This window comes from Mus caroli, chromosome 12 (genome assembly GCF_900094665.2).
Source record: "Mus caroli chromosome 12, CAROLI_EIJ_v1.1, whole genome shotgun sequence".
Taxonomy (NCBI): domain Eukaryota; kingdom Metazoa; phylum Chordata; class Mammalia; order Rodentia; family Muridae; genus Mus; species Mus caroli.
In genome coordinates, this window is record NC_034581.1 from 304,018 (window position 1) to 321,139 (window position 17,122).

Below are 17,122 nucleotides of genomic sequence, written 5' to 3' on the forward strand. Positions count from 1 at the left end.
GCTTTGTAGTACAGCTTAATGTCAGGCATGGTGATTCCACCAGAGGTTCTTTTATTGTTAAGAATAGTTTTTGCTATCCTAGGTTTTTTATTTTTCCAGATGAATTTGCAAATTGCCCTTTCTATCTCAGTGAAGAATTGAGTTGGAATTTTGATGGGGATTGCATTGAATCTGTAGATTGCTTTCGGCAAGATAGCCATTTTGACTATATTAATCCTGCCAATCCATGGGCATGGGATATCTTTCCATCTTCTGAGATCTTCTTCAAAAATATCCAGTTTTTAAAAAGGAAATAAATTTGAAATACAGTGTTATAGGTGAGAAGAAATCTGCATGATATATGTTGTCTGTAATTGGAAGAAGACACTTTGGGCAACCGCTGGAGCATAAGTACTGTGGCCCTCGCTGCATGTTGAAAATTACTGGTAGTTTGTGACAGTGTCTGTACTTCATCTACTGACTGGTATTTCCTTCTTTTTTCTGGCTTGCTTCTTTGGTAAGTTCTTGCTTTGACATAATATTCTGTTCTTCTAGGAATCATTCATGATAAGAATCTATGAATAATGCTTTTCTGTTGGTGCCATTTCGTTGATATGTTGCAGGTGAATTTACCCCTGAAATGCAGGTGAGAATTCGACAGGAGATTGAGAAGGAGAAGAAAGTAGAGCTGTGGAAGGAACAATTCTTTGAAAATTACTATGGTCAGAGGTAAGTTAAGGCAGACTCTGCATCCAGGTGTTAATGTCACATGTCATGTGATACCTCTATGTTTTTACCTTAGTGGAAAGTCTAGTCCCTACAGACCTGTAATTTTTATATCATGAATTCTTTTTCATTAGTGATAGCCTTAGCCAGGCGTGGTGGCCCACTCCTTTAATCCCAGTACTCGGGAGGCAGAGGCAGGCAGATGTCTGAGTTCGAGGCCAGCCTGGTCTACAGAGTGAGTTCTCTGTGTAGCCAGGGTTACATAGGGAAACCCCATCTTGAAAAACTCATACAAAAGAGCAGCTTTTTGTTTTGTTTTTAAGGAATCATGAGTGTACAGAATTGTTTCACTCATAATCCTTGATCCTTAACTTACATTGTAGTTAAAGTGGGTTCCACTTACTTGAAAAAAAAAGACTTGAACTTCTTCTTTCTTTGATCTTACATTAGAGTCCTTCCTTGGAAAATACTGGCTTCTTGTAATTTCATGAGATAGAATAATACTTGAGAGTTCTGTGCATTTTTATAGTGATTTTCCAAAATGTCATTGACCTAACCCAGTCAGGAATCCAAACGGGCTCTTATGCCAAGCCTGTAGTTAAAACCCTTTCCTATGTGACCTGGAGATGAACATCACTGAATCAAGACACACACTTTATTTTTAAAGGGCTGCAGTCTTAAACAACTTTTTTTTTTTTAATTGTTTTGGACACACACACAAAAAAATCTGTTTGGTTTGCATAGGATTAGATATTCCAGCTCCTGTTTGCTAGTCTCCTTTCTACATAGCGGTAAATGCCAGTGAGAATACTTCATTGACCACAGGGAAAGTAAGAGGTTTTTTTTTTTTTTTTTTAAGTTCCAAGTGTAAGTGTTCATCTCCTTTAAAGTCACTTAAGAAAGATGCCTACTAAAATTAAATGAGTATAATCTTATAAATCACATTGCACATGCCTCAATATGGAGTTGGTTCTCTCTAGCATATTAGTTCCTTGGTTCAAATGTAGGTGGACATCTCAGTGACTCTTTTTTTATTACTAATTTCTTTAAGCTGCTAGAGACAGCTTAATTGAGTGTTGCTGGGTAAGTAACAATATAAAACATTTAAAAAGAGTCACTGGTGACTAGAAAAATTAGCTTTACTTTTTCCCAGCCAAGCTGTTGAAGTCCCCGCTGACTTTCACCCTCAGGTCGAGCAGCAGCACACAACCTCCACACTTGAGAGTTGGCCTGAGTGGAATCTAAGCAGGCTGTCTGCAAACTCAGTTCTAATTCTTAGCTTCTGCAGAAAATTCATAACTATTTTTTCAGGTTTTTTTCCCCCCAGTCTTGGGCCAACCTTCCTACAAATACCTAGTGAACAAAATTGATGGCAGTTCCAACCTAAGTCTCAGGGTAGAAGCATTTGACCTTGCTTTAGGTTCTTCTAGCTAGCCTGTGAATTTCTAGACATTATGACTTCTATATCAATAGGAGGAAAGAAGGAACAATAACAGTCACCACTATCGAACTTTTATTATGTGCCAACTGTGTACTTCACATGAAGTTAACTTCATCAGTAGCAATATCGATGTTGTTAATTCCAGTGTTGAAGGAAAAGAACTAAGATGCAGAAGCCTACCTAGCCAGTCATCATCTTGTCAACAGTTGGTATCAGAGCCAGGATTTGAATTTAGTTACTTTGGCTCAAGAGTTCTACTTACTTAGAAAAATACTTACTGTGTGTCAGGGGTTTTCTAGTTATTGACATAGTCTACTTTTCTCATGTTTTCAGTAACATGGGCTATTTCCCATCTAACAGCTCCTTCTGTTTTTTAGTTCTGGCCTAAGCCTTGAAGATTCACAGAAACTGACAGCTTCCCCAAGTGATCCCAAAGCAAAGAAAACCCCAGCTGAGCAACCAAAATCCATACTTCCTTCCGAGGCCTCTCCTGTCAGCATCGTCCCAGTAGTTCCTCAGTCCGACTGTAAAGAAGAAGCAGTGCAGATACCATCACCATTCAAAAATGAAGAAAATCAAGATGAGGCAAGGCCAAACTCCCAATCCCCAGAACCTGCTCTTGCATCACCTAACAATACAAATGAGCTTATCACCATGAAACCTATCAAGAGCCCTAAGGATGAGGGTCTCTTAGAGCAGAAGCCTGTTGCCTCTGCTGAAGAAGAATCTGAGAAAGAAAATCATGTAACCTCAAGTTCTAGTAATAACAAAAGTGAGAACCAAGAAGCGTTCGCTATATCCCCAAGCAAATCTAACAATGCTGCGTTAGAAAAATCCATAATAAAGCCCGGTGCAGAAGCCAGCCCACTGAACCCTGATATGAAGATGCCTCCAGCAACTGTTACTGATCAGATCCAAGAAAGTCTCAAGAGGAAATCTTCTCTTACCCAAGAAGAGGCCACTAGCAGCTGGGAGAAAAGACCACGCATCACTGAGAATTGCCAGCACCAGCAGCCATTTCAGGTCTCCCCACAGCCTTTTCTTAATAGAGGGGACAGGGTCCAAGTGCGAAAAGTCCCACCTCTCAAGGTGAGAAAGTGCTTGTTGTACCTGCTAAGTTTCATAACCGGTGGTGTTAACCTAGAACCAGCAGTGTACGTTTAATGCACATAACTGTGGTGCTATGTAAATAAAATTAGTAATAATCAGGCTTTAGAACTGCTTTCCTATATTTATTTCTTGATATTTGAGTAAGGGGTCTGAGTAAACAACCCCAGCCCACTTAACTATTCACATCTTAGAGGCAAATTCTTGCTATGTAACTCAGGCTGGCAACAAAGTCTTAGTCTTTCTGTTGCTGGTTATTGAGTGCTGAAATTATTGACCAAAAACCTTTCTTTAGTGAATGTCAAATCAGAAACAAATTGTAGACCTAGGAACTGTATTAAAGTTTAATATAGAGTAGTCTACACTGAAGACTTACTCCACTCTGACCAGATTTATAAAAATTTCTCCTTTCATAGATTTAGTCAGAAGCTGTTTTACTCTCTTATCTTACATTCTATCTAGCTTCCATAATTTATACCAGAACAAAATGTTTTAGCCAGTTTGTTTCTACATGCCTATGACCACAGCTCTGGAAAAATAGCAAATGAAGAAATGAATTGCCAAAACCACTAAGGCCTCCTATCAAAACAAAACATATAAAAAAAGAACTTTTTGTTTATGTTATAAAAGTAACAGAATCTAGCTGGGCTATGGTGGGACACAGCTTTAATCTCAGGAACCAGAGGCTGGTTGTTTTTTTGTTTGTTGTTTGTTTTGGTTGGTTTTTGTTTGTTTGTTTTGTTTTTTGGTGGGGGGGTGTTGGTAGGTTGTTTTGGTTTTGGTTTTTTTTTTTTTTTTTTTTTTTTTTGTGACAAGGTTTCTCAGTATAAGAACTCTGGCTGTCCTAGAACTTTATTTGTAGACTAGGTTGGCCTGGAATTTACAGAGATCTGCCTGCCTCTGCCTCTGCCCTATGCCTTTCAGAGTTGGGATTCCAGGCATGCCACACCACTGCCCAGCTCATTTATATTCTTAAAAGCAAAGTATAACATTTCATTACTGCTTCATGAGGACAGAAAATAATTGAAACTTAAACATATAAAAACATCTAACTGCTTTGTCCTTGTTTAATTTCAATATGCTAATGCTGGTGACTTTTAAGTCAACTTGTATTGTCTTGGGTGGGTGAAAACCCTCAAGTAGTATTTTTATGAGCCTGGTATGGTGACATAACTGAAATCCCTGCACTTGGGAGGGTCACAAGTTTGAGGACCACCTTGGTGTATATAAGCATGATCTTTGTTCACACATAAAAGAGAGAGGGAGTGTGTTTCTGTGTTTCTGTGCATTCATGTGCATACATATATACACACTCCTAACACTAGCACTCGGGAGGCCAAGGCCAGCACATCTCTATAAATACCAGCCTGCTCTACAAAAAGAATACCATTCCAGCCAGAGCTAAAACAGAAATCCTGTCTCTAAAAAGAACAAAACAACCGAAACCAAACAAACAAAAAAATACAAGCATTCTGTGGTGGGTGGCATAACAATAAAACTTACTAAGTGGTTATAGGATGAACAAACAGTTATTAGGTACTGTAGACCAGGCCAGCCTAGAATTAACACATAGGTTGGACCTCTGAATGGCCTTATACTTGGATAATTGGCTTGTATCATTATAAGGTTGTTTTTCTCCAAACAAATTTTTTTGTGTTTTCTTTAACAGTTTCATCTATTTTGTCCTATAGTCTCTTCTCTCTATTAACAAGAAGTAACAGTTGCTACTTTTTTGGTTTGTTTTTTGGTTTTTCGAGACAGGGTTTCTCTGTAGTCCTGGCTGTCCTGGAACTCACTCTGTAGACCAGGCTGGCCTCGAACTCAGAAATCCGTCTGCCTCTGCCTCTTGAGTGCTGGGATTAAAGGCGAGCACCACCACACCCGGCCAGTTGCTACTTTCTTATCCCCACAGCTTCTAACCATTATATGCTGAGTAAATAATGCTATCTATGATTTTAGAACTAATTTCTCAGCTATAGGGAGTTGATTTCTTAATACTTATGACTTTTTGAATAATGAAAAATAGTGATATTAAAATTTATAATTGAGGAATTTACAGAAAGATGACATGCTTTTTTTATAATTAATCACTTAATTTTTGAAATTAAATACTCTATAATATTAACAATTTTTTTTCTTTTAATTCCACCAAATACTGAAAGGCGTCGTATCTGGATGCATATTCCTTAACTTAAGACAACAATCTGGTTTTTTATGTTATAATAATAAGTGATTTCAGAGTAGATATAGTGGCACATACTTTTATCTTTAATAGAGGAGCCAGGCGGATCTGTGATATAAAAGCCAGCCTGGTCTACATTGTGAGTTCCAAGATAGCCAAAACTACATAATGAGACCCTGTCTCAAAGAAAAAAACATTAATTGTTTGAAAGTTAGTAGTTTTTCACAGTTTTTTCTTTAGTATAATACATATTTTTCTAGCCATTCTGATTTGTAAGCTAGGGGCTGGAACCCAAAACCACATACATTTTTAAAATTGAGTACAGAATTCACCAGGGTTGAAAATGACTGGCAGACAGTATGTGCATGGACCTTGATATGGGTGGACAGATTAAAGTTGAACCCTAGACACATGTGTGTTGTTAGTCGTAAAGCAGCCATATGTGCCATGGGTGCTTTATGTTAGTTTTCTGCTCTAGTCTTACAGCTGAAAATTGACCTCTGCCTTCCCCCATCCCTTACTTTTTTTAGATCCCTGTCTCCAGAATCTCCCCGATGCTGTTTTCTACATCACAGGTCTCTCCCAGGGCTCGTTTTCCAATCTCCATCACTAGTCCTTACAGAACAGGAGCCAGAACTCTGGCAGACATCAAAGCAAAAGCCCAGTTGGTCAAAGCACAAAAGGCAGCAGCCGCAGCAGCTGCTGCAGCTGCTGCAGCCGCCTCAGTTGGAGGGACCATTCCGGGACCTGGCCCTGGGGGTGGACAAAGTCCAAAAGAGGGTGGTGAAAGGAAAATTGCTGGAGGAGGGAGTGCAGGCTCAGACCCAGTCAGTACAAATGGAAAAGGTCCCACAGTGGAACTGGCCGGAACTGGAAGCAGGGGAGGTACGAGAGAACTTTTACCCTGTGGTCCTCAACCTGAGACCAATACGCCAGGCCAAGCACAGCCTCCTGGTGTCTCTGGAGCACAACTACAGCAAACCTCCTCAGTGCCTACAGGACTTGCCAGCAGTGGAGCATGCACAAGTGTCCCATTACCAACCCACATAGAAATATCAAACAGTGAAAAACCAAACCTCCACAAGGCAACAGCCACACCAGCCTCTCCTTGCCACTCGCAAGACCCTAGGAGTTGCAGACTTGAGAAGGCTCTGTCTCCAACAGGGCCTCCTCTGATCTCAGGAGCCTCAACTGTTTATTTTGTAGCTGATGGCACAGTTGAGCCCAAAGCAGGTTCTAATAAGAATGCACCAAAGCCTTCAGCCTTAGCAAAGACAACTGCTCCTGCTCCACTAGATATGACTTCCTCTCCTGTGACATCTTTATTGACAACAGCCAGTTTAGAAAAACTCCCTGTACCCCAGATCAGTGGAACTGCAACATCTACTGGATCAGCTCCATCCTCAAGCACTTTGCCAGGAGCTTCTAGCCTTAAAACCCCAGGAACTTCTGCAAATATGAATGGACCCATTTCAAGAACAAGTTCTAGTATCCCTGCTAATAATCCTTTAGTTACTCAGCTGCTCCAGGGCAAAGATGTTCCCTTGGAGCAAATTCTGCCTAAACCTCTCACCAAAATTGAAATGAAAACAGTTCCCCTGACTACAAAAGAGGAAAAGGGGATAGGGATATTCCCTGGTACCAGTGTAATGGAAAGTAGCAGCAGAGAGGAAGTTAATGGCAGGCAGGCCCATCTGGCTATCCCGCAGCTGGGGAAACCCTTGCAAAGTAAACAGCTTTCCCAGGTTCCAAGGCCAGTTTTCACTGCTAAGGACCGGAAGGACCCCTGCATTGACACTCACCAGTACCGAGAAGGTCTAAGTAAAACAACGCAAGATCAGCTCCTTCAGACTCTTATCCAGAGGGCTCAGAGACAGAGTGTTCTTTCATTTGTACCACCCTCTCAGTTCAACTTTGCTCACTCAGGTTTCCACTTGGAAGACATCTCCACAAGTCAGAAGTTCATGCTGGGTTTTGCTGGCAGAAGGACATCCAAGCCTGCAATGGCAGGTCACTATTTACTTAATATTTCCACCTATGGCAGGGGTACAGAGAACATTAAAAGGACCCATTCTGTAAATCCTGATGATCGATTTTGTCTAAGTAGTCCCACTGAGGCCCTGAGAATGGGACATGCAGATTGTAAAAACACAACTGGAGAAATCAGTAGCAGCAAAGAAGATGAAAGTGATGAAGATCGAGTAGGTGGCGAACAGGAGCCTATTTCAGTGAAGGAGGAGCCATGGGCTTCCCAGAGTTCTGGCAAGCATCCGTACCATGGGGAAGCTCCATCTACCAATGATTGTTTAGCTAGCAAGAATGGTAAGACTGAGGCACCAGTGAGTGAGCAAACCACTTTAGGCAAGGAGAATTACATATTCTCTAGAGGCCAAACATTTGATGAAAAGACCCTGCCCAGAGATTTTATTCCGGCAGCACATAAACAGGTGACTCATGCTGTGAGAGGTAAGACAGTGTGTAGCAGCCCTGAGCTTTTCAATTCTACTGCTCTTTCTCTCCCTGCAGACAGTCCCACACATCAGCCTCTACTCATTCCACCACTGCAAACACCCAAATTGTATGGAAGCCCCACACAGATAGGGCCAAGCTATAGAGGCATGATCAATGTCTCCACCTCATCAGACATGGACCATAACTCTGCTATACCAGGCAGCCAGGTATCTAGCAATGTAGGGGATGTCATGTCGTTTTCAGTGACTGTCACTACCATCCCTGCCAGTCAAGCAATGAATCCCAGCAGCCATGGCCAGACAATTCCTGTTCAGACTTTTCCTGACGACAATAGTATCGAGGACACACCATCAAAATGTTACTGCCGGTTGAAAGCCATGATCATGTGCAAAGGATGTGGAGCTTTCTGCCATGATGATTGCATTGGCCCCTCCAAACTCTGTGTCTCCTGCCTTGTTGTTCGGTAATAAGACTGTAGCGTATGTAAAGGAGGGAAGGGTAGGCTTAAAAAGTCATGTTCTTGCACCCTTTTTAAATCATAGAAATAAAGTTTCAGTTGTCTCAAGAGACATTAATCAGGAATACAGAATGCAGGTCTTCACATTTACAGGAAGAGCACCTTGTATAGTAGGTCTGAGTCAAATAGGACTGAATTGGTGACAAAGTTTGCACTTACAAAATCATGTAAATATGTCACATTTTGTTTTAACATTGTTTTCCAAGTATTTAGGTAATGATGTATTAACTTTACATTCAGATTTATGTTCCATTTCTTTTGACTCTGAGAAAAGTTGAATGGTGAAAGGAAGCTGTCCGCCTCTGACCTTTCCCCAGGCTATGAAAAGGAAAGTGAGGGAGTGAGCATAGTGCTGATTGTGTCTTCACAGACTGGCTCAGGTTCTTCACAAGTAAGATGGCCTTTGTGGGATTTAGACTCGGGGTTTGCTCATCCCTTTACTTTAGGTGGAACTATTTTCAGTGGTATTTTCAAAGGTATTAACAGCACAGACAGTGTTTTTGAGCCTGACAGCCCTGGCTTAGCTTTTGACTTTCATAAATCAGTACTGTTGTGAAAAGCAGAGCTCTGCTGTTGAGACGATTCTGTTTCTAAGGGACTCCTGTGGTAGACTAGTATATACATGGCAGTAGTTCAGCAATAATACATCCCAACATTGCATCAATCATGGGCTCCCACCATGTGTGTATGTGTGTGCACGCGTGCGTGAGAATACTGTATGATGTTGGAAAGGGATGAAATTGAAACTGAAACTTCACGGAATTTGGAAGAATGGTTTTAACATGGGACAGAAAATAGTCTTTTCCTATTCTCTCAATCCATTTTTAGGTAGAAAGGGTCTTAAGTGATACTTATGCTTTGGCATCCAGAGCATCAGAGATGAATGCAGCTACCCTGTGCCACCCACACGCAGTGCAAGAAGACAGTTTGCTGTTTTAGAAAGTGAGTGATTCTACGACCTCGCTGTCAGGCCAGCTGGGATGCTCACTGTGAAAGGGCCTTGTGAGTGACTAATGGAATATATGGCTGTGAGATTATGCTGTTTTTCTTTCCTTTTGATTTTTTTTTTTAAATCCTCCCAGTACTCCAGAGGCAGAGACAGACCAGTCTCTGAGTTCAAAGCCAGCCTGATCTTCATAATGAGCTCCAGACAACCAGGGCTATCTAAGAAGCCCTGTCTCCAAACAAAAATAAACAAACAAACAAGCAAACCTAAATAAATAAAAGAAGTAAAAAAAAAAAAAGAAAAGAAAACACACAAGGAGCTGGAGAGGTGGCTCGGTGGTTACGAGCACTGACTGCTCTTCCAGAGATTCTGAGTTCAATTCCCAGCAACCACATGGTGGCTCACAACCATCTGTAATGGGATCCGGTGCCCTCTTCTGGTGTGTCTGAAGACAGTGACAGTGTGCTCACATAAATAAAATAAAGAAATCTTTAAAAAAAGAAAAACTAGTTGGTGGACATGGTGACACACGCCTTTAATCTCAACACTTGGGAGGAAAAGGCAGGTGAATCTGGGTTAGGACCAGTATGATTTGCATAGCAAGTTCCAGAGTACACAGTGAAACACTTGTCTTTTTTAAAAAACAAAAGCTAGCTACAATTTTTTAAATACTGTTTAAGTTATAGTTAGAGATGGTTTAAAGAAAAATAGTTCACCAGGATTTAGTATTAAATAGTCTGTATTGTTTGATTTCAAGTCTCCTAATTTGACTATGTGGTGTAATATTGCAACCCAGTATAGGTGTATTTCAAAAGCTATTTATAAAACTCAGAACAGTTTAAGCTTGCTAATTACATCACCTTCCAGATTGGAGAAAGGAGACAGTAAGGTATTTTGCCTGCCTTGTGATGCTCACCCCTGACCACCCTACCTTTTGCATCAAACACTGGGAGTGCTTCCTCAGTCCCTTGCTCCAAACTATGAAGCTCACCCTTCATTTTTTCTCCCTGCTATTGTGGACCTAAGCAATTACAGTTTAAATTCGGTATACAGCACTAGTCAAGACAATGTGATCTCTTCCATCTTCCCCCTTTATTTCAGGAAATGCATAGCTTAGGGAGAAGAAAGGCTTCAAGGATTCATGGTTAAGAAGTGTGTATGTTCTGAAGTGAAGGATCAGTAAGAAATACAAGCCAGGCCAGGCGGTGGTGGCGCACACCTTTGATCCCAGCACTTGGGAGGCAGAGGCAGGCAGATCTCTGAGTTCGAGGCCAGCCTGATCCAGAGTGAGTTCCAGGACAGCCAGGGCTATACAGAGAAACCCTGTCTCGAAAGAGCCCAAAAAAGAAAAGAAATACAAGCCAGGATTCTGCTCCCAAACCTCCAGGACAATGGGTAGTCCCCGTGGGACCTTGAAAGACCCACAGCTGAGTAGTCTCCCTGGTCTCGCCTGCTTTAAGGGGGTGAATGAATCGGAATAGACTTCGTGGTGTCCGTGAGTAGTTTGTATTAGAATAATTTTCCTATTTCCTACCTTGCTTTCTAGAAAGGCTTTTGCTCCATAGTTCCCTTAATCTCAGAATGGATGGAAAAGAGGAAGACATTAGGGACTGTCAGGTCCATTTATAGAGGAAATTACATTGTTACTCTTCTTGATCTACTCAGGCCATATAAGTCTGAAGTATTGTTCTTCACTAGATTCCACTAAGTAATACCCAACTAATTTCCATTTAAAAGTATTCCAAAAGCAACATTTACCAACAATTTTTTTAGATTGAAAATATATTAAGTAAGAATCTGTCTAGTCTATTTGTGTTAAAACATGCTTTCAGATGGAAGACGAACACTCATAAATGAACAGAAAATAAACTAGTCTGGCCCTTTGAGTTTGTCACTCCAGTAACTATTAACACAGATTTTGTCATGGCCTTTCATTTCTTTTACCTTTAACTCAACTCTGAACTGATTAAGTGCTAAGCTTATTATTTGGGCTTTGGGTGGCAATTTTCAGTGAGGTATTAAATATATCTGATACCTGGTGGGGCTGTGCCCCATCCAGCCTTCAAAGTAGTCTGTGAAAATCGCTGGGATAGTATTCATATTGTGTCGTCTCAGTGTTATTTTTAAGTGTTCTGAGTTGCCTAAGTAGAACACTCCCTGAATCATAGAGTGTTTTGTTTTGCCTTTTGAATAATCACCATTCTTTAGCTCAGTAATATGGGGGTGGGGGAGCAGCACAAATAACTTGGAGTTGTTTGGCCTTGGTTCCTTAAGTCGTGTGCTCAAGACACTGAAGCTATCTCCCATGTTCTGTGTGAGATTTCTGAGTAAGATCTGGCAAGTGAGGGAGCTTTTCTTGAGAGGGGAAGGCTACATTTCTATGGGTGTAGAAATGGGAATGTTTGTGAGCCTATCTCAGATGTACATTAATAGACCTCACTGCCTTCCAGGTGAAGGTGTGTTGTCCTACATAGAACGGTCCCTTCAGTTGCCATTCTCATTGCTCTATGCTGCTTTCCTCCTCTTAAAGTCTTCATGAGCTCTTGGGTTAAATGGTTCGTTATGAGCAGGCTTTCCACTAGTCATTGTTGTGCGATTTATTTTAAGCGATTGTCCATGAGCACTGTCAGAATTGCTTCCTCCCAGACTTAGCCAGGAGAAGAAGTTTCTTGTTGTTTTACAGCGGTGTGTGCTAAGTGCTGGACTTGCCCATGGGTAGTCTGCAGCTCAATTTATAGAACAGTCCAAAGAGACGTGGCAAAACATGATTGGCAGGGACCTTTTCCTCTGTTTCAATACCTATATACCTATTGAACAAAGCAGTAGGTAGACATTTCCTAAAGTTGAAGCAGTAGCTTCATAGAGTCTTGGTTACTTTATTTTTTTTAATGCTTTACATTTGATACAACTATTGAAGATCAATTTAAAAATAACTTTCCAGTAATATATTTTAAGTAATATATATTTTAATATCTATGTAAAAAAGTGACAGTGGGGGACTGAATTTCTCATGTATACTATGTTTAATGGTAGGGTCTCACTGTTAAGGCACAAATTATTTCAAAGGAGTTGCTCTAAAAACAGATTATTCCCCCCCCCCAAAAAAAATGCAATAATGGGAATGATTTGGGGCTTTTATTTTTTATTTTAAAAGAATATTGACTTATTTAGCACAAGCTATTTTTCCCTCTCTGGTGATAAGGTTTGTACAGACTGGTTTGGTAAATGCTAAATTTTTGTCTTTTGCCTTTTTAAAGGAATTGTTACCATTGGAATTGAGGGTATGTACAGAGAAGTTGGTGTCAATGCCATTTAATAAGTCATATTTTTTCACAAATAAGGAAAAATCATTTTAATGAGAATTTTAAGTATTTGCAATAAATATGTGTATATAGATTGTATGTATTCATATATTATTTTTCATTTTATTATTAAGTAAAAGATAATTAAAAGTGAAATTAAAAATCTTGTAGTTTTTGATGAATCTTGAGATCTAACATCTGAATGTAACATGGGGAAAGGCCTTCAAATAGTTGCCTTATACAGTTATGGGAAGGTTACCACAGACTGGGAAAGAGTAAATTGAGGAAACTTGGCCATAAGTCAGGACAGTGTATTTCAGAACTTAACAAAAATATGAAAACATGATAGCTCATCTCTGTTGTGTTTTCACCTTCACCTGTTTTCTAACCACCTAACAACACTGGAAGAGTAGTGCCTTGTAGTGTGTCTGTGGTTCCTTTTAGCATCACGGAAGGTAAGGAGACATGTTAGGCTGTTGTTACATGTTGGTACCATCACATCCCGGGCCCTTGGGATGCTTAAGAACCAACCTCATAAACCTAGGGAAGACTTGTTTTCTCTCTTCCAGTCATTCTCCGAGGTGAGTTTCAGAGCCACATTCATATGCTTGACTGCTCTGGGCCGGTCAGAACCTAGATCTGTGTTAAGAACACCTGTGCCTTGGTTAGGTTGTTTCCAAATAATTAGGAAGGTGGCTTGTGTCAAGAGCATTTAGGGAAATGAGCAGTAGGCAAACTTTTTGAAGTTAAATGTCTTTGTTCCCACACCTGTATTACTCTTGAATTAATGAGAACTCATTGTGTCAAATAAATGGTTTTGGGATGTAATGGATAGAACAGAATATGTACATGGATGGTCTTGGAAATATAGATCTAGTCTGTAAAATTTGTAATGAAGTTCAGTGATAATAAAAACACCTGCTCTTCCTCTTGAGTGCTGTAAAGGCATGTGCCACCAAGCTAGGCTACCTAGCATTTTCTTAAAGTAACTTGAAATTTCCAACATCTGAGTTATGTAAAAACATTGAAGTTAGTCTAGCCATCTAAGAGACAGTGTTATAGATCTCAGCTAAAAGCACTATTCTAAAAAAGATTTTGGGGACCATGGAAAAATTCAGTCACTAAAAGCACTTGCTGCCCAAGCATAAAGACCTGCCTGCAGGACCCTAAAACCCATAGAAAGTGGGTGTTTGTCATATTTGCCTGTAATACTACCTCTGGGGAGATAGAAAAAAGGCTGATCTTGGAGGATTCCCAATCCATTAAACTCCAGGTTCAGAAAGAAAAGCCTATATCTCAAAAAGTAAGGTGGAGCATCAACTGAAAACATTGCCACATGAACCTTTGTCTAACCTTTGTCCTCTTTGTGTGCCCATGCAGGCAAGTACATTTGAATTACATATGTGTGCACACACAAATGAAATGTTTACTCTCAGGGAACATCTGCATCATAATCCCTAATCATAATAGGAAGGAAGGTGAAATTAACTCCCATCTATACTTAACCATTTAGCACACTTAACTTTGTAAACAAAATCCGTATCCTTTCGCTCTCAGAATCTTAGAAACCTATTTCATTACTTTTTACACAACTTTATCTCAACTGACTTTCAGTCAAATTGAACATTTCAAGACTTTTATATACAAATCCTGTTTCTTAAGTATCTATTGGGTACTTACTATGTGCTCAACCCTTACAAAGTGCTGGTTATGCAAGGATAAAATATTCACTTAGGACTGGAGAGATGGCTCAGAAGAGCACTGGCTGCACTTTCAGAGGACCTGAGTTCAATTCCCAGCAACCACATGGTGGCTCACAACCATTTGTAATGGTATCTGATGCTCTCTTCTGTATATCTGAAGACAGCTACAGTGTGCTCATATACATAAAATAATTCTTTTTAAAAAAAAAAAAAAGATACTGCCCCTAGATGACAGCAGCTAATGTGGACTTGAGGTGCCACACTAATAAAAATATTTTTTGGGGCAATTGAGAGGCTAAATAAACAATGGGGGTAAATGTAGCTTAAGAGAATTTTTAAACATTGTTCTTAATCTTATGTCCTTAGGTCACAGAATTAAAATGTACTTCATTCCTTTTCCTTAGGCCCACGTCCTTTTTTTTTTTTATTTAGGACTTTCTGCATGGTAAGAAGTCATGGTCAGTACTTGGCTCTTGAGTTTTCCTTACTTCTTGTCTTTAAGCAGATAATTTGGATTCACAACTTTCTATATGCCAAAAGATGTGCATTTGCACTTCAAACTTTAGTGTATTTCACCAAGTGAGAGTTTTCACAGAAGATAGGCTACAGACTGAGGAATGAGCGCTTCCATGCACAGGAACGTTCAAAGAGAAAACCTGAGAAAGCCATATGATTGGTTATGGAGGCCACCTGTGACTAGAAAGTGGGTTCTTTCACGAGCCTCCATCTCATTTTTCTTGATACTCAAAATGAGGGGCAGATATAAAAAAGTTTGATTTTCATCTTAGCTGGAAAATTTAAAGGAACCATTGGGGAGAAAAAGAATAAACCTGGGATGTAGTTTTTAAATGGACTTAAACTTTAAGTTGAGTGCCTTACTCTTTTTTAAAACTACTTTTTAAAAATTGCAGTTTTATTTAACATGAGTTGCTATGAGTGTAGCATGGAATTTGGTTTGAGACATGGACTGAAAGAAAAGTTTAATGTAAATTATGGCAGCTTTTGCCACAATTCAGGGCTTAGGACTGTATCTGAACTTGGCTGGCATCATGAATACTGTATTAGGCCAACCTGAGCCAGTACTCAATTTTATTAAATATAACCAAGATTCATCTTTATTAGGTAAGCCTAATTAGAAACTGAATTCACTCATACAAAAACATCTGGCCGGGCATGGTAGTGCACGCCTTTAATCCCAGCACTCAAGAGGCAGAGGCAGGCAGATTTCTGAGTTCGAGGCCAGCCTGGTCTACAGAGTGAGTTCCAGGACAGCCAGAGTTATACAGAGAAACCCTGTCTCTAAAAACAAAAAACAAAACCTGAAGATGTGTTAGAATTTATTTTACACAGCCTCTGTCCTACATATGGAACATGTGAAATATAAAGTTACTTTTAAAACCAAACTAATGTTTTCAGGTAACCTAGAGTTTAGAAATGAAATTGGGGGCTGGAGAGATGGCTCAGTGGTCAAGAGCACCGACTGCTCTTCCGAAGGTCCTGAGTTCAAATCCCAGCAACCACATGGTGGCTCACAACCATCTGCAATAAGATCTGACACCCTCTTCTGGTGCATCTGAGGATAGCTACAGTGTACTTACATGTAATAATAAATAAATCTTTTAAAAAAAGAAATTAAATTGGAGGTTCATCTTCAAGGTAGCAGCTCCTTTCAGTTAACATAGGACGGCTTCAGTATTTACCTGCTGAACCCTGTATGTCATCATTTTAATATCCAAGTCCAGTTCTTCCATAGTCTCATATAGCAACCAGTGGTCAATAGAGAGAAGGGTATGGTCATGTGACTGAAGTTCCCTGCAATTGGCAAGTGAAGGCTAGAAGATGAGTCCAAAGTCATCTTTACCTATAGCAAATTTAAAGCCATACATGAGACCCTACCCCAATAGAGAGGGAATGTTCTGGGCTGGGAATAATAGTTTCATCAGATGTGTCCCAGGAAAATATATGAAAGGTCTAGTACTTGACCAATGAATCTCTCAGAGTTAAAAAGCCTCTATAGCCATAAGTGCTTTGATGTGTTTTCAGAACTCCTAATGGAGTGATTTCCTGACGCACACCTTGCACCAGCACCAAGAGAATCACAATGGAAGAGATGAATTTAGCATTAGTCTTATGGACTGGAAACTTTGTGCACATAGGCCTTAGCACTTTTGACACATGAACAGTCATTTAGAAATTAAAGTCAATCAGAAGATAACAGTGCTTCATGATTAGATTTGACAGTTATTTCCTGGATTTGAAAGGCAAAAAACGGAAAGAGTGGATACAAACTAAGCTTAAGCTGGCCATGGTGGTATATGCTTGATCTCAACATTCAGGACAAAGAAACAGATCTCTTGAGTTCCATGCTAATTTGGTCTACATAAGAACTTCTGTCCTAGGCAGTGCTACATAGTGAGACCTTGTCTCAAAAAATAAAAATAAAAAAAGTAAAAAATTTAACAGTTTACAGATTTGTTCATCAAAAAACATCAAAATGAGAGGGCAACTGGCCAGGCAGTGGTGTTGCACGCCTTTAATCCCAGCACTTGGGAGGCAGAGGCAGGTTGATTTCTGAGTTTGAGGCCAGCCTGGTCTACAGAGTGAGTTCCAGGACAGCCAGGGCTACACAGAGAAACCCTGTCTCGAAAAACCAAATAAATAAATAAATAAAATAAAGAAAGGCAAAATATAACCCAAGTTGCCTTTAGTTACAGCCTCAGTCCTAGATCATACTAGTATAAATTATT

General features: G+C 40.0%; 1 protein-coding gene across 5 annotated transcripts in view; it reads left to right on the forward strand.

Annotated features, from left to right (window-relative positions):
* Asxl2 (ASXL transcriptional regulator 2) overlaps positions 1-9,863 on the forward strand; it is an 81,371-nt gene extending 71,508 nt beyond the window's left edge. For all 5 annotated transcript variants that reach the window (XM_029484942.1, XM_029484940.1, XM_029484941.1 and 2 more), the window contains 3 exons: positions 603-708; positions 2,524-3,235; positions 5,966-9,863. In XM_029484942.1, the coding sequence (XP_029340802.1) occupies positions 603-708; positions 2,524-3,235; positions 5,966-8,374 (3,227 nt within the window). In that variant the 3' untranslated portion in view covers positions 8,375-9,863. The remainder of the gene's footprint in view (positions 1-602; positions 709-2,523; positions 3,236-5,965) is intronic.
* Positions 9,864-17,122: the final 7,259 nt, after the last annotated feature.